This window comes from Arthrobotrys flagrans (genome assembly GCF_004000055.1).
Source record: "Arthrobotrys flagrans strain CBS H-5679 chromosome Unknown unitig_15, whole genome shotgun sequence".
NCBI lineage: Eukaryota > Fungi > Ascomycota > Orbiliomycetes > Orbiliales > Orbiliaceae > Arthrobotrys > Arthrobotrys flagrans.
This window is the reverse complement of record NW_027137545.1, coordinates 174,292-195,358: the sequence shown is the minus strand read 5'-3', so window position 1 is coordinate 195,358 and position 21,067 is coordinate 174,292. Positions and strand designations below refer to the sequence as shown.

Below are 21,067 nucleotides of genomic sequence, written 5' to 3'. Positions count from 1 at the left end.
TCATATGATCGACGAACACACCCTCCTAACGTACAACAACAACCAAACATCCCCTCGCCTCCACTCCCCCTCCCTCCGATCAAAACCCCAATACTCCGCGATCGTAGTATCAAAAACCTCTCTATTCGCCCCCGTCAACCCCAAGAAACCCTCCTTCCAAATCAGATCATCAACAAACTCAATCTCCTCATCCACACCACCGAGATATACCTTCCCCACATGTCTCCCAAATTCCTCGGGTGTTCTGGAAATACATAAGATCCCGTCTCGAACTTGGGCATATACTTCATTCATTCCTTGTCCAAGCATTTGATCTACTGCTACCAAAATATCTAGATTCGTGAGAATCTTAGGGTGATGCCGTTTTCGTAATACCATTTTTTCGAAGCCTCTGGTATCGGTGTTTAGGAACTGTTGGTAATATATGCCAATAACCATCCGATCAACAGGTAGAGGACTCGGCGACTCGAACAATAAATTCGGAGCCAGAGTAATCGATTTCCTCCCTCCAAACCTTCGCCAGTGTTTATACCAAAACTGTACTTGCTGGAAAAAAGGATGCATCTTTATTTCGTTCTTCGAGGTACGATTTATTGTATCCGTGCTGACGGGGGTTCGGCCGTAGTAAGAATGTGATAAACGTTCCAGTTCGATCAGGAAATTTATGAGATTATTGAAGCAATGGCATGACTTTTTGAGTTGAGATATTTCAATGGAACCTATTGTTGGGACCGTGTGCGTACTGGGGTAGCGGGGGAGGTTGTAGATGATTTTTATCCAGATGGCCACGGGGAGGCCATGCATGGTTGGGTAGACGGCATCGCTGAGGAGGCGAAGGCGGCGGGAGAGGCGGCGGAAGGTGTGGAGTGCGGTGAAAGCGTCGAGGTGGGAGAGGATTTGGAAGATTATTTCGGTAGGGAGGAGGAGGAGTGGCGACATGGAGGATGCATTCGTATAAGGTATCGTAGGACCGTATTGTTGCATTTTGGTGGGGTTTGTTCGACTTTGGGAAGATCCTGTGTTGACTTGGCGATTTGGTGTCGAGACTGCTTGGCGATAAGGTGTCTACCATGGGATCTTAGGACGTTACATTGAGGCCAAATGTGAAGTAGGAAACGAAGTCGATAGAGATTCGGGGATCAATTGTATACGTAGTACTTGACTAACGTTAACAGAGATCGCATGTGGTTTATAAACCTGATATTGATGGTGACCTTGCAAACATCCTGGCCAGGGTCACTGGAATTATAGACGTAGAGAGCGAAGCCGGTCAACTTCCAGCAGACTTTATAGTATCTGGACATTGAAACACTGACATAATATGATGGAGTTTCATTGCTTCTTACTTACTAACGTAGTCGCAGCCCCGGTAGTATACAGGGCTATTGAGAATCAAGATCGTAGAATTAAAATTATTGCTGCCGCTTCATCCAGAAAAGAGATGCAGTAGCCAGTGGTAGGGGATACAGAAAAGAGAGAAAACAAACAAGAGGAAACACCCCGTGGGTAAAACATATTAATACGAGCCATCCGATCAATTTAGTTATTATCGGTAATGCACCCGCATCGTCATAATCACGACCACGCAATGCGAAACCCCCGTCAACATGGAAAACAAGAAAATAGAAATAGAACACGAACGCCCGCCCGACAGCATCAAAACCCGAATTCTAACACCGAAAACGCCCCTGATACCCCTAGTGATATGTAAGATTGAAAATCTGAACACTGTTGACGACAGCCCCAACGTGCACCGATGCATAAACATATGGAAAATCGTGCAAAAACTCCCGTTGTCGTCTGACAGTATTATGAGTGTGCGGAAGAGCATCCGCTTCGAAAGGATAATCCAAGTAGATTATCGCATCGTCGTGTTCGATGACGGGCTCCTTCTCAGGCCCTTGCTCTGGAGAGGGCCCACGGGCCGGGGTCGTGGGGGATGTCGTAGCAGTACGGACACCGATGGCGCCGAGTTGTTCTATTCTAGCTAGTGACTGCTTGGCTGCCTCATGCTTTCGAGCCTCCCAATCTCGAATCTGCTTCATGGCAACGATTTGCTTTTGGCTCAATGGTTCGGCGAAGAGTCGTTGTATAGCTTTGTATACATCGCCGACTGTGACGCCTCCTTCGCTCTCACGTCTTGGTCTGTCGATAAGAACTGGTCGTAGGGAAACTCCATATTTAGAGGAGAACTTAACTAGTATCTTGCTGACAGGAGGATTTGTGGCGTTTTCCTCAGCCACGGGGAAAGAAAGAACATCGTTGGGACAGCAGTTTCCGGATTTGTGGTAGATCAAGCTACCGGTTTCTATCCGGCAGCAGATACTCTCAAAGGCTAGGTGCTGTACGACTTTGGTTGTCATTGCCGGGCAAACGGGAGCAGCCAATGCTGGAAGTCGGTATGCAGAGTCTTGAACTCGAGAAATCCGAGAGGTCTTCGTGAGAGAGCGTAGGGAGCTACAGGTCTGAGAAATTGCATGGAATGTTCTATAGTCCATGTTGTAGCTGAGTATTTTCTCCCATAGCGCTGGCGGGAGGCCTGCCATCGTACCCGTAGGGATCTTTATTTCTGTCGCATAGCACCAGGAACGACACACTGGACGCAGGGTGCTCAAGATGATATAGTCATCAAAGTATTTGCAACATTGAAGGATGATTTCGGAAGGAAGGTGGTCTAGTGTGAAAGGACCCATTGTGGGGGAGATATACGGCTCAAATCAATGGCCAACCACCTTGTAGCGGCAAACGAGGGAAGCAACGCCGGGATATTGGCGAGCGACCCAGCAGCCGGTAGAACGCTAGAAGGATAACAGAACAGAATATCGGTCAGAGAACCGTGAGAGAAGGAAGGGAAAGGGTAGAGATATCCGATGAGAGCGATAAACTGGGGGTGGGTGGAAGGTGGAGTGGAGCAGGTGGGGTGGTGTGAGGTGATGTGGAGGTGATGTCGTGCGGCGAGATAACACCGTCGACAACACATCCTGCATCCAACAATCCCACACAGCCTCACAACATCTAGGAGTCGGCTCGACGACAGCGAAGTGTCTTACAGTTTCACTGCACACCTGGCTAATTTATTGGCCAGGGGCTCTTCGGGAAATTGGAAATATCCAGACTTTTGATTTTCCAGGCTAGGAAAATTTATACGTCTTCGTTGCTACAAAGAGACAAATTGGGCTGTTACTTATATGTACCTGTATGGTTACACCACTGCATTGCTAGGCAGCATGCGACATGTTACAGTTTTATATGAGATTCATGACTATTCCTATTCGACTTTTAATATATAGTTTAGGCCAGACTAAACGTGATTGTTTGTCATGTTGGGCGTGATGTTAGTGGATATTATATTGGCTACTGGAATACAGCTTGATATAAGAGCCTCCCTTCCATACACTTCCACTACCCTCCAATCGATATACAATCCACCATCAACCAACCATCTACAAACCTCACGGCGCACCAAATTCCCTCCCTTTCTTTCACGGACTTTCTCAATTTCCTTCCAGACCTACGAACTATCATCTCTACCTTCGTAGAAACCTTTATTCCACAAATACAAACCTCTCCACCCTCACTTGGCCACCAGAGGGCATGACCCACCTACCTTCAAGATATACAGCCTCTCTATGTTTGTCCTCGCTACTGTTATATATATGAAACAGCTGATGCTGTAGCTTCTTCCTAACCATTCTTTTGATGCCCAAGATACTCACCGTTTCTAGGGCATCAAAGCTAGGCACAATTCAATATATATTAGGCCACTTGTCGAGCAGGGCAGAAACCTGATGAACTGAAAGACCATGTGCGTTGCTGCCGAAATCTGTGAAGGCTCTTGGTAAGCCGCGATTTCTATACAGGGTGGTCGGTTGGAAACATCTCATGGGGATCTCAAAACTATACGGCAGATGGGATGTGACGCTCCTGTTGGAGGCCGTGCATGTCTCACAATCAATCTTCTTCTTACGACACTATCTATTTAGGTAGGTACACTACAATATATACAGATATATTATATACGAACTAAATTTGTTAGATAAGTCTAGATAGATTCCGCGAGACACAGGCGCTAGATTTTATGTTGGGTGTAGATCATCCTTTACTCGTCTTATCGTCTCATAGATTAGTTGAATATTTTACAGCTGGTTGATCTTTCTGCCGACGATAGCAGATAGGAGCATAAAATATATCGATATTCTAAGCGAAAAGCGTCATAAAGCCCGCGACCGAATGGTACGAGCTGTCTTCTCGCCCACATTTTAATCCTTCATGAATTTGAATTGCCAGGAATTCTCCTGGAGACATTTCGAATATGTTGTATAGGTGGAAGAATTCCTAAATCAATCTCCGTTTAGGCCATTTGCTTCGCGTTTAGATGGCCAAGGGAGCCTGCCCTCCACGGCTCACCTCGGAGCAGTGTACATTCGAATCTGGGATTCTTCAATTTTTTCATGGCAGAAATGTGTGTCCCACTTCTCGTGATGGGCACATCCGACATGCGGGTCAAATGAAGTAGATCCCAAACCGCTTTGCCGAAGACATTTGTAGTAGCAATGGCACCAAAAGTTGCGACAGCGCACGAAGTGATAATGATAACAGTTTTATTATTCTCCACTAGAAGGGTGTCATTATATCCCAAGAGACCCGCGTGGATCTAGTAACCATGAGACTGTATCTAACAATATCACTTGGAGACTACGCACAAAACTCGGTCCCTGATACTGTCTAGCCTTGAGAGAAGTCTCGGATATACAAGTTGTTTAACAACCCCACTTCCAGAAATATATATATACAAAAGCCTCTCTCATTATCTCTTGCCATGTCGAGCCGGCGAGTTTCCGACCTAAAGGGGTTAGATGTCGAAGTTGACTACATTCTAGGGCTCCCGAAACCAAGCATTCTGGTTCTAATAAAGACATGCGAACAGAAACTCTAGAAAAAACTTCGAAATTTTTGGAATTCCTATGATATGGGATAAATACTGACTGGATGGATTATTCCTGGTATGTCGGGTTTTGATTTGAAATTTTCGGGATTGGCATTTATAGTCTAAAGATCGAGGATCAGGTCCAACATCTAGAAACATTTTATTCCTCATCACATCTAGAAGTGGAAAAAAGGTACCCAAGACCTCATCAACAGCAACCATTTATTCCGACGTGTTGCGCACACTAAATCCTTCGGAACTATACCCTCCAAAAAACGCAATGGAGGATCAGCAGTTACATTGCAAAAAGACGGGTCTGTATAACCATCATCACCGCGATCGGAAGCTAGGGGAAAGACAATCGATCCCAATGATCCCCTAGACTTGTTAGAATCCCGGCTCGGTACGATGTCGATATGGCCAATGCTACAAGATTTTCTCAATAGCGATTTGAACTACGACTATAGAAAGCCAAAGTTCATGCCATAATATATGGTAGGTTAGGGACTATAACAACGCCAATAACGTACTCACTGTTAAAGCCCTGGTTTCAAATTTCCGGGATTATGACATGGGGAACGGGGTCGTCCACTCAGTATGTGCGTATTTATACCACCAAAAGAAGGCAGAGAGACGGATCCCACCAGTTTACATTAAACATGCACGGCTTACGTCGGCCCAACTCCATCGTGATGGTTTTGGGGATATGTCAAGATGCTACTGGAATATTTCAACCTCCAGGACCTCCGGGTCTACACTCCCACAAAGCGAAAGAAAAAGGCTAGAAATAGAGGCAAAGATTGGCGGCGCTTACTGAAGATATCCGAAACTATGGAAAGTCCTCAATTTCGCCAGCATATGCGGGAATATAGTTTATGGATGCGAACATAAATAAGTCGTTATGCCATCTTTCACCAACCCTAGAAAGAAGGTCAAGAGCCGAAGCAGTACGAGCTAGTTGGGTATGACAACTACGATATGCGATGAAAATCCGCATATACTAAGTTTTGTTCTCCCACCCTTCTTTTCCATTTAGCGCGAAGAGGTAGAGGGATTGTAACATAAGGCTAGCAAAATGCCATATGTTGAAATACCGGCTTATCGGCCAATATAGCAACTACTTCTATACCGCTAGAGTTCATGCGAGGAGCTTTCCAGTCAACTACATGCCCGACAGCCTCGATGATACGTTGAAAGAAGCCTGTCTGCGGTACCGATACCGTCTCTTAATCCTCATTATACAACTTCTGTCACCATCGACATGAGTCGAGCTCCAGGTTGGGGCCGTGGCTCTATGTACAACAGCCGGGCACACCTCCCGCGGAGGGAATTACTGTGTACGATATGACGCGTATGATGAGGGCCAGATTTGAAGCACTCGAGGCCCCCGTTGGCGTTCAAACCGCTGGCATGTTGACATGTGGTTGGGAAACAAAGATGCATCAGATTCTGAAGCTGCGGTGCTGGATAGTACTTTCGAAATGCTAACCAATTGGCATTTTCGACGGTTGCGTTCTCACATTTTGACAAATAATATATACCAACCCTCCGATATCGAATTCACGAAATATGTATACTGAATAAAAACGACAGTATATTCTTTGCGGTTGAAGCATGCTTACACCGAATAAACCATAAAACTCTGGTAATATGATACCTCTACTAGTAACGCGGTCGGCAACCTTTCCCAGATTACTTTCAAGGGCCCCAGAGCAACCAATGGTGGATGTATATACCACTGTTTTATTACCCCAGAGTATTTGGGGTCACTATGATGGATTATTTACGCTAGTTTCACTCTTTGTCATAATGGCATCGGATGCAGCAAATATATATAAGTCCGACCTTTGAATGATACCCAAATGACCTGCTAAGCTATCGGATTCATGAATAGAAACTATGATCACCGCTGCTACAAATACGGTCCCATAATAATACTACAACTAGTGAAGCTACTACGGATACCGCCACATGCTCCTATGCGTACGCCCATAATGATCCAAGATTAGGGGTAATCAGCTATTTTCCTCCTCCGACCTACGAAAATACAGCAATTCAAAATATGAAAAGGTCGAGGAATCCAGTCCGATATCGTGAATCAGAAAGAGAAATATCATGGGAGAACAACTTGACTAGGGCATCTCACTTTCGGCTTTATATACCCTAACTTCTAAAGCAATATATTATTTCCTTTCCTCCGTCACACCACTAGTGATGAGATTCAAGGAATCCTCCTCAACGAACGTGGATTACCGTGCCGAACTCCACCATCTCCCTTCCCAAAAACCATCGTGGAAGGTATCTCTCTGATGGAAAGGCCATGGCTAGAAACGATGGAGGGCAGCCGGGAATCTGAATCCTCCAAGCATGCTAGCCCCCAATTTACTAGAAGGAAAAAAGAGTTTTCAGTCTGTGTCGATTTTGTCTTCAGCTATGCTCTACAAACGATTCTACGCTTTCACTGGCTCTTGAATATATAGAATAATATCTTAATCTATTTTCTCTTGATATTTTTAAGGTAGAAGCGGATGTATATAGCCGGATATCAGCAGTAGGACCGCCAGAAATGCAGAAGTGAATATCAATCAGCCAAGAAATGCCAGAGACCTTGAGGTCGTTACTTACTGTCGTCCCATACTCTCTCGTTATCCGCCCGTAACCTTTACATGCCGTAGGGGAAAGAGTGCGCTTCTAGGCCGGCTATCAGACAAAGCCGGTCTCAAATAGGACTTGACAGCAATAAAGCCGTCTTAAAGGGCTTCTAAGGCATCTTCGAGACACAAGAGGGCCCTTGAGAACGCACAAAACTCCCTACGTTAGTTCCTAAAACTGGCTTTAACCCATCAGGCTGTAATTCCCATAGCAAACCCCTATCGGTCTCTGTCATAGAATAGCACTTTATATGGATATGATGCTATATATGATATAGTATCGAACCGTTAATACAAAAGTCTCTCCCTGACGATGCGATATATCCAATGAAAAGACCTTGCATAGTAATATTACTTTACTAACCAATAACTTGGAATTCCCATTGCCACAAATTAAACGTTAATATACCTTTCAGTTCTCACCAAACTGTCTAAAGTTCATCCCTCTCCCCAAAAACCACACTCTTCCCCGCCCCATCCTTCAAACCCTTCACGACCACTCTCCCCCCCTCAACGCTTACGCCCTCATCCTTCCTCCCAACCCTCAAGCCCCTCCTCACCACCTCAGCAACTTCAACCACAACCTCCAAACCATTCCTATGCTCCGGATCTGAAACCGACAAACACCACTCCCCATTCCACCTTCCCCAAATCAATTGACAGCCTTTATCAACTTTTATCCCATTAACCTCCCCTCCACTCCAGAGTGTAGCGAATAGAAGTTCCCCTTCGGGATATGTATACTCCACCGCTTGAACATTTCCATCGTTTCGCAAAATGTTCCAGGGTGGGTTTGCCTGTGCTTCCCCGGTTTGTTCCCTAGTCGCCAGTGGCAATATCGCGTAGGCGTATTTTCCGTCTTTGGGGTTGACGCCGTGGTTAATTATAACACTCACATACTCCCTACAAATCTCATCCGCCTTTCCATCACCAGTTACATCCCTCCAGCATCCGCATTTCTTTTCCCGTTTAAACACCTTTTCGGTCGGCTTAGGGTCTTTAGCGTCGAGGAAGATATAACCACCGGTGTTTTCAAGCCACGTCCAGTGGACTCTACCGCTCCTTTTAACCCATCCTGGTGTATCTGTATACTCTTGACCGTTGATTACCACTAGACGGCCCGGTTGGTCGAGGTTTCGAGATTCGATGGTGGTATGTACCTCCGCCGCGGGTGAAATATCCGAAGCTACACAGGCACCCAACGCAATTATCCCCTTTTCCGTCAAAAACCACGATTTCTTCGCACTAGAGTGCCTATCCAGTGCTAGATGATCCATACTTATGGCTGCAAACCGTGCGCCAACGGAATTAGACCCGTAAGCAACGCCATTCCCCCATCCGCCGCTGTTCCAGCAGACGCCGCCGGACCAGGGTTTGTAACCCATAGATTTATATGGCATCGGTGATGGAATTGGAGACTGGTGATTTGTGGTGCCTGGACAGTGGAGAGGGTCCATTGTTGGCCAGTAGTCATCTGCGAAGTGAGTTTTGTGGGTTGAGGTGTACAGGTATGTCATTCCGTCGCCTTGGTACCAGCTTCTTAGGTTTTCGTTGTTGAGGGTTTCCGAGCGACCGATTCGGGTGGAAGACATAGATAAGGTAAAGCACCAATCGTCGGTTTCGGAGTGGTAGGCGAAATGTTCTTGTATCGGGGTAGCGAAGCACCCTTTTGGATTTGGAGCGATGGGGAGGGATGGGTTTGAGAGGATGGTTTGTAGGGTTGAAATTTGCGGGATTTCGGCTTTTAGGAAGATATCTCTTGGGTTGGAGGTATGCCAGAGATGGACGTAGGAGGAGAGGTGGGGGGTTAGAGTGGCGGGGGAGCCGAGGGTTAGGAGAGCGGTGGCGTGGATTAGAGCGTGGCCGTTATCCTACATTTATTATTAGTATAGATTTGGTTATGAGGGGTAAAGGGGAATACATACCCATCCTGACCCCTCCCTCCTTGCTATTCCTCTCCCTCTAACATGTTCAAATATAATACCTTGCCAAACCACCGGTAGGAAGTTACGTTCAACACTATGGTAAATAATCCCCACATGCTCATCTTTCACTCTAAACTCCTCTGGACTCTCCTCCGAATTCAACAAATTCAAAAGTCTTGCAATAGACCCTAGCATAATCAACCCATACCCCCCCGCATAGCGATAAACGTCATGAGAAATCAAACTCCCGTCTTTATATAACCCCTCCCCATCACCAGGTTGTATATACCCAAACAATGTGTTCTTACGAACATTGGCGCTACCGCCGTCAGCAGAGAGACAACGGATACCGGTGTTTATGGTTGTGGCATTGTCGGTGAAGATACCGGTTACGATTAGAATTCTGGCAACCCAAGAGCGATTCCCGCCTTTTAGGGAAGGTAGGAAGGGATTCCCAGCGAGTTCAATTATTTTGGAACCGAGTTGTTCGCGGCGGGTGGGCGTTAGGTGGGCGTATAAGATGACGCCGAGGTCGGCGAGGTTTTGGGGGGCTCCTATTCTATATTATTTCATCGTAATATTAGACATGCCTGTAGATTGGTAGAAAGGGGAAAATTGGATTAAGTACTGAATATTCCACCAATTCTGCCTCGTCTGAATACATTTCTTTATATCCTCCGCCATCTTTATGAAGAAATTCTCATAAACGACATCAATCCCATGAAGTAACTTCTGAAGAACGTCTGGATCTTGGTACTGCCTCGTCCCCGGCGTAGTCCACGCAATCGCAAGTCCCAAAAGCCTTCCACAGGTATTCTTAAAATGCACAGTAGTGGCACAAAATGGTCCACAATTATTAAACACCTGCGTTGGACCGGGATTATACGTCTCCAATAACTTCCCCGTACGCCATGACATTTTGGCAATATGATCATGGATCTGTTTATTTGATGTGTCTATATGGGTGAAATCTCCAACGATGATGTTCATCCATCGTTTTCTTAATATAGCATATGCTTCCGCTGATACCGGCTTTGGAGGAATCCGCGGTGGTTTGTGTTGTTGGTGTGGTTTTTCCGGAATAGGTGGGGCTTGATGGTGTTGACCAGGGTATGCCGATGATGACGAAGGGCCGCCATCGTTGGTATGCAGTTTATCATGAACTTCGTCGGCGAGGGAGTGGACTTTATCTTTGAATTTTGAGAGACGGGAAAACATTGTAGCAGCTGTATATGATATGGTGGAATAATTTGTGTAAATGATTGCAAGGAAGAGAGTTATGAATGCGAGAGCGAAGAGGGGCGATGGACGAGGCATTGATATCGGCTTTTGGGGTGGAGGGGGTGTTAGATTACGTGCATCTGTGTGATGACGTTTGTGGTTGTGGCTGTGGGCTAGCGATGGTGGGCTGTTGGGGACCGGAAAAACCTCCGGCAGATGCTTCGGAGGATCGAGGATCGGGTATTTGACTAATTTGGAATAGTGGTGATATGTAGCCAGGTCCGATCTGGGTTAAATGGACTTTTCTTGTTCATTTCTTTCGCTCGATTCAAAGCTGCTGATGACGAGTCTGCATTTTAACAGCTAAGGAGAGAACTATCTAGCTATACCATGCGCTACAGCTTCAAACCTGGATAGTCGGCCTATATAAAATATTTAAATGTACATACAACCTTGTAACCTTTTTCTATCCTGCTATAGTCTTGCTGGTACTCGTCCTGGCTGCTTATGTTTCCAAGATGACCATCTTAAGCTCATTGTAAGGCAACACAATGTTCTAGTTAAAATTTATGTTACATACACTGTAGATCTAGAGGTAAATGGCATTAGGAGATATATCGATTGATATATTTATAATGATATGGACCTGTGAATGAGTCTATTTCTACTTCGTATATATCGTCCTGTCGCAGTGCAAAAGTTAGCTGAATTTTGGAATTTTTTGAAGGAAAAAACGAAGGGGGGGAAGGCGGGGCCACGTACTCTTACACATAATGTTGGCACGACGAGCGAAAATTTTCGAAAATTTGGTGGGTTGTTAAGTATTTCGCGGATATTGGGTAGATATGGTAAGGTTGATATGTATCTTGTAAGATTTTCACAGTAAAAGTGCCGATTTACCGGCTGAACATTTTGAGGAAGTGAGGCTATCGCAAGAGACCAGAGAGGTTGATACTCCGGTAACGCGTCTGACGGGACTTTAAGACGAGAGTTGTTTGTAATGGCTTTGGAAGGGTCAGCTCGGACTCTCTTCCGCATCTTAGCTTCAAGCACGAGAATGAAATAAGGATATGGGATGGATGAACAAGATTGCTCGTCAAAAGAAGTGGAGACTGGAAGGAAAATAAGATGTAAGAATGCAAGAGAATGCTGTCTGCAAGCAAGATAGATCGGGGGGGTTTAAGATAGACAAAGAAGTGAAGAGTTAAAGCTGCGGAGAGAAGGTTGGAGCTGATCTCGTTGCTCGGAGCCAAAGGAGTTGGAAAGTTAAGAGTTACCTCTCGGTATGTAAAATTTACACACAAGAAAGCTATGAATGTTCAATACTCTTCAAATAGGCTGTATTCTAAGCTAATAAATTATAAGGAGCCTTTAGTTCAGAAACTACCAAAAAAATTCTTATTGCTATAGCATATATCTACTATCGTGAAGATCTAGAGCTGGCAATCCAATGACTCTGAATCCGAATGGAAAAATACAATCGCTTCATGCCATCCCTTATCTCTTGCCTGCCCTTCCCCACCAACTCCCCGCAAAACTAACCGATGGGGGAGATCATTATCATACGCCGCGCTAGTACAATAATCTTCGTCGACGTATGCCAAAGTGTGATGGAAATCAGAAAAAAAGGTATCAAATGTCGAAATCATGGAAAGGAACTCCCTAATCGTGGTCTTCCGTGGCAAAGCTCGTGGAAACCTTTTGCTGCGGCTGAATATCCCATGTCTACAAATACACCGGCCGACCACAATCAGTGCATCATCAGGGTTATCTTTTACCTCTTCGACAAATGGGGAGGACATTGGCTCGTCGAGAAGCTTGCATTTTGCAATGTCCAGCCGGGGTGCGGTAAGTATCTTCGAATTATAGTTAGTGTAGTCGATGGGGAAGTCAACGTCGTCGCCATCTAGTGGGAAACAGTAGCCCTCGACCCTTCCGGATTGTACGAGACATAAAAGGCCGCCGGGGTGCGTTAGAAGCTTGTGTCGATTTTGGTAACCATTTTCGTCTGGTCCGTGATATCGAGCCTTTGTGAAGGAGCGACTATTGACGATTATGTCTTCCCAGAGTCTGCATACCATGCCGGCAAAGATTTGACCAGCGATTGGAAGATGGGATAGAATACAGATTTGAAGTTCGTGGGGGAGATTCAAGATGTTAAGTGGGGGGCCGGGTAATTTGTCAGTGACAACTGTGAGAATTGGCCGCTCATGCCTTCCGGTCGGATCTATCACTTGAATATCCTCCATTTTGGGGTGAGAGACAGACTTTTCGCCTTTTGTATACTCTTGATCAGGCTCCTATGTGGTCTCGACTTTTCTGGCAGTATAAAGAAGTATTTATTGTATGCAAGATTATATTGTTGGCTATATAAAGTCTCTCAAAATTTTGTGATACATACGCATTTTTACGCCATGCCTAGACGGCTAGCTTCGGACTTTCGTTTCCCATAGATTGAATAGTATTTGGATAGAAATATGTTCCACGTTCTAATTTCAAGTTCCGTGGGGCCAATATTTACGGATCCTCATTATGAAACGATTTTGGGTTGCGAATGAGACACCAAATTTTTTGACATTTCGTGGGCGGTAGTTCACGATACAAATTATTGATATTATTGGATGACTCAAGTTTACAATTTCGTTCGTTCTTTGGTATGCCGAAATGCCAGACAGATCTGGAAAATTTTCAATCAATTTGTTTGCTGTGATGCTGGGATTTTCGTCATATAAATTCACTACACTTCTATAAGTACGCTACAAGTATATTATGTTTTGTGAAAGGTTCTTTGAGGTCGTGTGAGCGTGTACCCAATTTTCATGCAATATATATTCTACTGGGGCGGAGTGCGAAACAATTTATATAGAGGCTGTGTGAACCTAGAGACATGTTAACAAAGGGGTTATAGAGCATGATTTTGAAACCGTTGTGGTTAAGATATACGCTTCTTCCGAATACGTATCAGTTCTTCACATGATAAATAATGAGTTTATACCAGTTTTTACGGCCACTTTCTTGTCAAAAGCCCGCTTAGTAGGGATGGCAGTAGCTCCCTAAGGTCGCATAGTTCTCGAAAATCGCGCTTTACTTGCTTATCATGCTCCACTTTCATAGTGACATTAAGGGTTTGGCTAATTTGTACCACATGGCCTCTTTATGTGATCCTGGAATTTTGTAGACTGGTTTGGAAGAAAATTCATCGTTTGATTATTGGGATGCGAGACATAGTTAAGATATAAACGAATTCCCCTGACGTACCATCACTATTTAGTGGTATCCCCAAGTATAAATACGGTCGCTATCTTGTGGCTGGAAGGGATTCCCGCGGACCCATTCCCAATGGTTTCAGCCTGTAGCGAGATCACCACTTTAATTCGGTGCCCTGGGTCAGCTATGCGGTCCCTCCTTTGATGGGACCAGTACCCGGGGTTCTCCACCCCGCCCTTGATCTCCATCGCAAAAGTGATCCTTCCCGCTCATTCCTTTTGGTGTCTGCTCTTGGTGGTGCGAAGCTGAGATTTTGTTGCTTGATGCGCGCAGTTGGCGATGATGTCTAGAAATTGTTGGATGGTGTATTCTCTTTCAAGGATCATAATGAAACTATACTTGCGGAATCAGGCAGGATATGAGGCGAATTGGAGTTCAAGAGCTACCATGTTGGTTGACCTTGCTGGGTGGAACGTCAATTCTTGGAGTAGCTTGGTGTCGTAGCTAGGTAGGACGATTGGGACTGGGGCTGAGTTCGGGCATAGCTGTTTTCCGGGTCCACTGTTATTTGACTTGTAGCCCTGTTCCCTGACGCCCTTGATAAGACCCAGCCTTTTTAGCCTTTCGAACAGGCTGACGAATCTAGCCCGTTTCCCATTCGCTCCGAGCAGAGCACTGTCATCCTCGCTCTTATTGATATCCTCAGGGTGCAAAATGACTCTTATGACTCTTCCCCTCATCGCTGCGTAGGTAATCCCAATCTGTGGGACTAACAGTTTCGATATATTCGTGACTCCCTCTTCCTCTTCTTCAACGGGGCGGACTTTCCCCAAAGATTCCGTTTTTAAAATTATTTCTTCCCATAGTCTGCAGGTTTTGCTGGCGGAAACTTGGTCTAGTGGAGCGAGGTATGACAGGATTTCAACCTACAGCTCTGTTGCCAGCGTGGCAATCCGATTTATGGACGCGGCTTCAGTCCTTTCAACAAAGTCCTGGTTGGCAAGATGGTTCGGATTTTGTGTGTTTGGTTGGCAGGACTTCTCGGCCTTATCGCGGCCTCAGACGACATTGTGGATGTTTTGTAGGATAGATCTGGGTATCACGCAACCAATCGTTAGCATTAAGTAAGTTTCGAGAGTTGGGTGGATGAACCATATATGCTTACATTTTGGCAAGGTTCGTCTCAATAGTAATTAGTCGATTTGTAATACGTCGTTAGATTTGTGTATTCGAGTGGGAGGAGCTCGGGGTGAGTTGACGATAGTGTTTGCTCAAGAGCGGCATAGCTTGGCAACGAAGTCGGTGGAGGTAGCAGGAGCAATTAACGGAGTTTTTGGCAAAGTGTAGATATATCTATCAGGTTACAGTTGGTCGCCTCTAAAACTATAGCATATACTGTGAGGGATGCTATCCTTGATATGCCAAAAATCGCCCACGAACGAGGTCCGAGGATTGATCTAATGGGAGCCGATGGGGAAAGCATGGAAACCATCGAAAGAGATTCGGATCGTGAGTTTGCAACTCTTGATCGCCGGAAAATCGTGAAAGTTGTAGAACGTGGGGCGGTAGTGCTTAAACTTGAGCCGATGCATGAAGTATTGCATAAAACCGCGTATGTTAGCGACTGAGTCGACAAGGAAGAGGCTGAACGAAATGCAGAGTTATTGTTGCTGAGTATGATTGGAGCTTGTCTTTATGATGACCTCTAGCCCTCGAAAGCATACCTAATCTCCCAGATTAAGATATTTCCTTGTGGGAATTGATGAACTTTTAAAAGATGCAATACTCCATTTGACAAATAACTATCTTACATGTATACATTCAGAAAGGCTGTTTTAAAACTGAATCGTATATCCGAAGGTAGACTTCAAGGACAACTAGAACGAAAAGTATCCCACACGATTAAATGATTTTAACCACAACATGAATGCTTATATATACGTACTCTTCTGGTACATTAAAAACTCGATTTAGATAATCAACCCAGCAAGAGCAGTGCTAAGCCCGACGAGAAGGCCATCCAAGAGTCGATGGACCGACTCAAGGAGGTTATCATCAACCGGAACAAGGGCAAGGAGAAGACCAGATAGAGCAGCAACAAGTCCACCAAGAGTACTAGCAAGGAGTGCTTCTAAGAGTTAATGTTAACTCTAAGCCTTCCACATGACGCTGCAGTGATATTGTAACTTACTAAGTCCCAAAGCAGTAATGACACCATTCAAAGTCCCAGAAATCTCGAGCAAGAGAAGGGTAATAAGGTCGGCAAGTTTAAGATCGGTTGGAACAACCGGTGGAACAGGTAGGGCACTGCCGACAGCATCCGGAGCAGCACCGTTGATTTCGGCAATACCACTAGTCAGAATAACAGTGATTTCGGTAAAGGCGGCGTTGATTTCGAGGGAAGCGGCGGTACGCTCAACGGTGGTAACGGGGTCGTGTAGACCAGCGACAGTCGCATCTATCGTTTCGGTTAGTATTCTAACTTAACGTCTATTCAGGGAGGTTGTGACATACTGATATTGCCGGTAACGACCTGGACTTTAGCAAAGATGATCTGGATGATGCCGACTACAATGCTAAGATCCACAGCTCGCCTTTCTACAGGAACAAGCGCGGCCTTCTCAGCGGGAATAACAGCGGCGGAGGTGAAAAGGGAGCCGAGAAGGCCCAAAGCGAGGACAGAGGAACTGAAGAACTTCATTTTGAATTTAGGAAGAATTAAATTAAGTTGTTATAATGAGATACCAAAGATTATGAGGTGTAATAGCAAGTGAAATGCCGAATAAGGCGGATAGGTTGATTAAGGTATTAATATAGATAGTTGATGAATGTTACTGCTGGGTGCTAGAGAGAGGGAGTAGACATTCCGTGGCTCTCGAAGCCCTACTTATGCTTTCGAGACTCTCTTAGTTTTGCACTCTCGACGGGTCTCCTCTAAGTGACACCCACGGATCATGTAGATACCCCTCCTGCAATGCCATTCAGGTAGGTACGTTACCCCATCAATCTAGGCAGCTTCTTCCCACACCACCTATCTGTGATGGAAGCTTCATTTTACCGCGCTGATCGCGAATAACCTCCAGACTATAGATGGGCGTGAATAAAAGCGCCACATCAGTGAATGTTAACTTATGAGCGGCCGAGCAATCATATAAGTCGGTGCCAATTACCAATCAGAATATATCCTAGTCAAAGCTTTGAAGCAGCAAATGGGGCCGTAGAAATTCAATCCATCGATGAATCGCCTCTACTAGGGGAAGAAAGGATACTCATTCCCATCGAAGCTGAGAAGTCGAATGCGTGCTTCAGGACCTATAGAAGAGGTCATAAGTAGAACTCAAAACCAAGATTGCAGAAGATCACATTAGAATACAAAATCTCTTAACTATTTTGGAAACGGATAATAGGGGCGTCGTCGTCTCCTTAGTGCATCGTCGGTTATAGAGTTTCGGGGGACTGCGCGATCGACGGTTACTAAAATTTCGGCAACGTATTTCGGCGGAATAGATTCCAGACTAAAGCCCGGTAGCCACAGACCACAACCCTCATAGCTGTGGACAATGGGATATCATGGCAAACTCCAATACATCATGGAAATCTCTTGTTTTCCCATGCAAGAAAAGTAGGTGACAGGAAACCTCTAACCACACCACCCCTCCCCAAACTAATCCACTCCAAAATTACTTCTCACGATCATCGCCCGACATTTAACGGTGCTGTCAATCACATTCCGACGATTGCGCTATTTCCGTACTAGGATCTCCAGGTCCCCCAGTCTTAGCGACAACCCCCCTTTTCGTTGCCTGTACGTCACTTCATTTCCCCGGTTCTTGATGGACGTGGAGAAGCTTTTTGAGTCGCGATCTTTCGGGGTTTATTTTCGATGTGGAGTCGGAAGGCGTATGTCGGGAATCCATTGGATATATATTATGTCTGCAAGTGGACCAAACCTCTATACGTGCCGCCATTGGGCGGAGTGATAACAGGGATTACCCCCGTCACAAACACCAACCACCTGCGCCATAATTTGACGCCACCAACATTGTTCGCCACCAAATAATTGTTGATGTTGGTAGGATAGGGATCAAAGTTGGTGGCATATTGGTTGGTAAAACCGGTTCCTGGAGGTATCGTCATTTTCGACAAGAATGTCGAAGTTGTTATATCCCCGCAGCGGGAGTGGGGTCTGTTGGTTTATTTTCTTTTGCAGATTTAAAGTTATCAGCTTATTTATAACTCCCAACATTGTAAACATTTTCTCAAATACATCACCAATTGCAAAGTTGCAAATCTAACATACATAAATAGGTATCCTCGGATTGTGGTACCTCTTTTCCCGACATCCAACCGCAATACCCATGCCTCCGAAGCGTGGATACTGACGTCCAATGACATCTCCTACCTTCCCAAACTGGTATCATCGCCTTTTCGGCCAAACCGGCCTTGTGCGACCATCACCAACCTCACTCCCAGCACAATGTGTTGTGGAGGAATTGCCACTTAAGATGGGTGATATATCCGGGGTTGTACCAGGAAAAGGGTCGGGGATTGACCTATAATAGTGTGCGTAATTTAGATGATTTATTGGATAGGGTCGGATTGGGTAATGGGGTGGCGTGGATGATGGGTCGTAGGTAGTGGCGTTCAGCTGGAAGGGATGAGGTAAATGACGGGTGGTGATTGTAGCTGTTCAGCTGGAAGGTTTTTTCGGGATGGAGTTAGCAAGTTGAGATCGAATTTGTGGAAGGTTTGATACGCGTACGACATCATGGCAAGATCTTAGAGCTTTCCCGCTTCCGCGCGACGGTAAAAACATTGAATACTAGCAGCCTACGGTGTCCGACATATATGGTGCTGTGAGTACTAATGGAAATCTACGGTCACGATTATGTAATTACATTCAAAAAAAATTCATAGGGAAGAGACCAGCATGCATTGTCTGCTATCTAAGTATTACCCTAGGCCATCTTAACAGCAACAGGATTATAATACACGATAACAATCCCTTCTCTCTTTTCTTTATCTGATATCTTTTTTTTTTTTTTTTTCATTAAACTAAATCAAAACAAAATACATTGCTCTTGATGCCCTCATAGCTCATCATAAAGGCCCATAGAAATTACCCGTAATACAATGCTCATCACCACTCACCATCTCGTTTTTACTTTTCCTGTTGAAAGAAAAGATATATTCATAACATCATGGCCAAAAGAAAAGTCATTAGTCATAGGAATCGTCCGGAAGGTCGGGTTATATGGGGTATTTCTTTTAGCGATACGGTGGTAAATACGTGGGGTTACCAAACGTTCCATAGCAGAGGGGATGAGAGGGAGGTCATAGGATGTAAAGGAGTAGTCGATGATAGCAGATGGTGAGAGTTTTGATATCTTTTTTTTTTTTGTGTTTTGTCGGTGTTAGGCATACGTCGTAACCATCATAAAGGCATTTAACGGGTATTGAATAAAAAAAACCATGAAGCACGTACATCTCCCCACTCATTGATGAAAAAAAAAAGATAAAAGTGTTAAATCGTATCACCAACATTTCATCTCAGAATAGGCACCACCGAAAACCAGATGTTAAATCCAGCGAGTGATCTCCCCGTCCCGACCGCGCCGACCCTTGGCCACAGTAATGTGTTGATCAGACAGCGTGCCAGAAGTACGTGGACGAATACCATTCCGACGAGTCGTGCTGATAGAATGTCCCAGACTCCTCAGAGCCACAGTAGTAGAGTTAAGAGGATATCCCGTCTGCCCAGATAGCTCAGCAAGATCGATAGTGTTATCATCCGTCACAATAGAAGACGACTCTTGTGAATGCTTTCTTCCCCTGAAAGTAGCACCAGACGGTGGCGGAATTGCGTTCGGTCTAGACCTAGATCTTGAAGAACCTCTATGAACAACAGCCATAAATTCGTCTGCAGTAAGTCCATTGGAAGATATGGATCTCGGTCCGAATCGAGAGGCAGAATGACCGTGTTGGTGTCGAGAAAGTAGAAAGTTAGATGGTTTGCTCGAGCCTGAAACCGTGCGACTGACGTTAAGGTCATCGGCTCTGTGCTTCAATTGACCTTCGTTTGGGGACAAAGCACCTGGAGCTGGCAGATTCGTGAGCATATTGGTGTTATCAATACCTTGTCTCAATTGGCTGACGCGACTGCGAGCAACAGGCACAAAGGGGATCTGATCAACTTTGTCGAATAACTGTGGCGAAGTCTTTGGTGATGCTAGTAATCGACGAGCTTCGGCTTCATGGTCATGAAGTAGGAGTCCCTGCTTTGGTTCTGGGAACCGTAAGCCTGAAAATTCTTGTTCTGAGCGGCGAACCAAAGACTCTAGACTGAGCATGGCTTCTCGAACTTGGTCTGGTGTCCCTTCAGGGATATCTTCACCCGGTGGAACCCACTTCCGCATCGTAGTTCTCCTGGACGGAACAAGCAAGTTCTGGGCAGCTTGGTATGTGGTAGTAGACGTAACTGGGCATGCCCCGTTAGCTTCAGCGGAAGAAATCTTCTTCGTGCCGTGGTTCTCGAAATGATCGCTCTTCATACTGGACCTCTTGATGATATTCAAAGGCTTTATCGTCTTCTTGACTTCAAGGTACTCATGAAAGGCTTCCCGATTCATACCATCCCCTTCGTTTTGATAGGCTTCTTCAATATCTGGATCTGCAAATCTGACTTCGCGTTCTCCATTCTCATCAACCTTCATCTCATTGGTTAACCATGCCGAAGACGAATTTTGAGCAACAACTGGGATATTCGAACGATCGAACGCGCTTCTAGACATCTTGTGATTCGCTTGTCGGGATTCTTGGGTAGCTTTCTGGGTTGGTTGCTTACAACAACGTCGTGATTTCTAGGAGGTTGGATGTGTTTGGTGATGGAAGAAAAGATGTGATGGTAAGGCCAGCCAAAAAAATGCATTCTCGCAAAAAAATTTTGGAACACTCGACGCTTAGAGCTGCTTGAGATGTGAAGGATTCCTGAACTTCGCCGACCCCATTCCACTCGCCAATTCTCACATTTCTTAATATTCACAGACAAGTTACTAGGTCATCGATGTCACAATTAGCAATCTCTAATCCCGTTTGCAACAAAGATACCAGGCTCGGAGTAGCCAGTTCGACGAACG

The 21,067-nt window shown here is 45.2% G+C and overlaps 7 protein-coding genes across 7 annotated transcripts; all 7 read right to left on the bottom strand.

Moving 5' to 3' along the window:
* On the bottom strand, window positions 1-984 carry DFL_000048 (uncharacterized protein; the record flags this gene model as incomplete). Its single annotated transcript, XM_067633954.1, has 1 exon — window positions 1-984. The coding sequence occupies one exon, from the start codon at window positions 982-984 to the stop codon at window positions 1-3; it is 984 nt and encodes a 327-aa protein (XP_067494568.1).
* Window positions 985-1,697: 713 nt separating this feature from the next.
* Window positions 1,698-2,693, bottom strand: DFL_000047 (uncharacterized protein; the record flags this gene model as incomplete). The annotated part of the gene is made up of 1 exon (XM_067633838.1): window positions 1,698-2,693. One exon carries the CDS (start codon window positions 2,691-2,693, stop codon window positions 1,698-1,700), a length of 996 nt encoding a protein of 331 aa, XP_067494567.1.
* Window positions 2,694-8,009: 5,316 nt separating this feature from the next.
* On the bottom strand, window positions 8,010-10,721 carry DFL_000046 (uncharacterized protein; the record flags this gene model as incomplete). The annotated part of the gene is made up of 3 exons (XM_067633720.1): window positions 8,010-9,449; window positions 9,504-10,062; window positions 10,132-10,721. 3 exons carry the CDS (start codon window positions 10,719-10,721, stop codon window positions 8,010-8,012), a joined length of 2,589 nt encoding a protein of 862 aa, XP_067494566.1.
* A 1,665-nt stretch (window positions 10,722-12,386) lies between these two features.
* DFL_000045 (uncharacterized protein) lies at window positions 12,387-12,973 on the bottom strand (the record flags this gene model as incomplete). The annotated part of the gene is made up of 2 exons (XM_067633603.1): window positions 12,387-12,449; window positions 12,503-12,973. The coding sequence occupies 2 exons, from the start codon at window positions 12,971-12,973 to the stop codon at window positions 12,387-12,389; spliced, it is 534 nt and encodes a 177-aa protein (XP_067494565.1).
* A 1,365-nt stretch (window positions 12,974-14,338) lies between these two features.
* Window positions 14,339-14,671, bottom strand: DFL_000044 (uncharacterized protein; the record flags this gene model as incomplete). The annotated part of the gene is made up of 1 exon (XM_067633486.1): window positions 14,339-14,671. One exon carries the CDS (start codon window positions 14,669-14,671, stop codon window positions 14,339-14,341), a length of 333 nt encoding a protein of 110 aa, XP_067494564.1.
* Window positions 14,672-15,901: 1,230 nt separating this feature from the next.
* DFL_000043 (uncharacterized protein) lies at window positions 15,902-16,632 on the bottom strand (the record flags this gene model as incomplete). Its single annotated transcript, XM_067633371.1, has 3 exons — window positions 15,902-16,062; window positions 16,123-16,389; window positions 16,446-16,632. The coding sequence occupies 3 exons, from the start codon at window positions 16,630-16,632 to the stop codon at window positions 15,902-15,904; spliced, it is 615 nt and encodes a 204-aa protein (XP_067494563.1).
* A 2,878-nt stretch (window positions 16,633-19,510) lies between these two features.
* Window positions 19,511-20,722, bottom strand: DFL_000042 (uncharacterized protein; the record flags this gene model as incomplete). Its single annotated transcript, XM_067633254.1, has 1 exon — window positions 19,511-20,722. One exon carries the CDS (start codon window positions 20,720-20,722, stop codon window positions 19,511-19,513), a length of 1,212 nt encoding a protein of 403 aa, XP_067494562.1.
* Window positions 20,723-21,067: the final 345 nt, after the last annotated feature.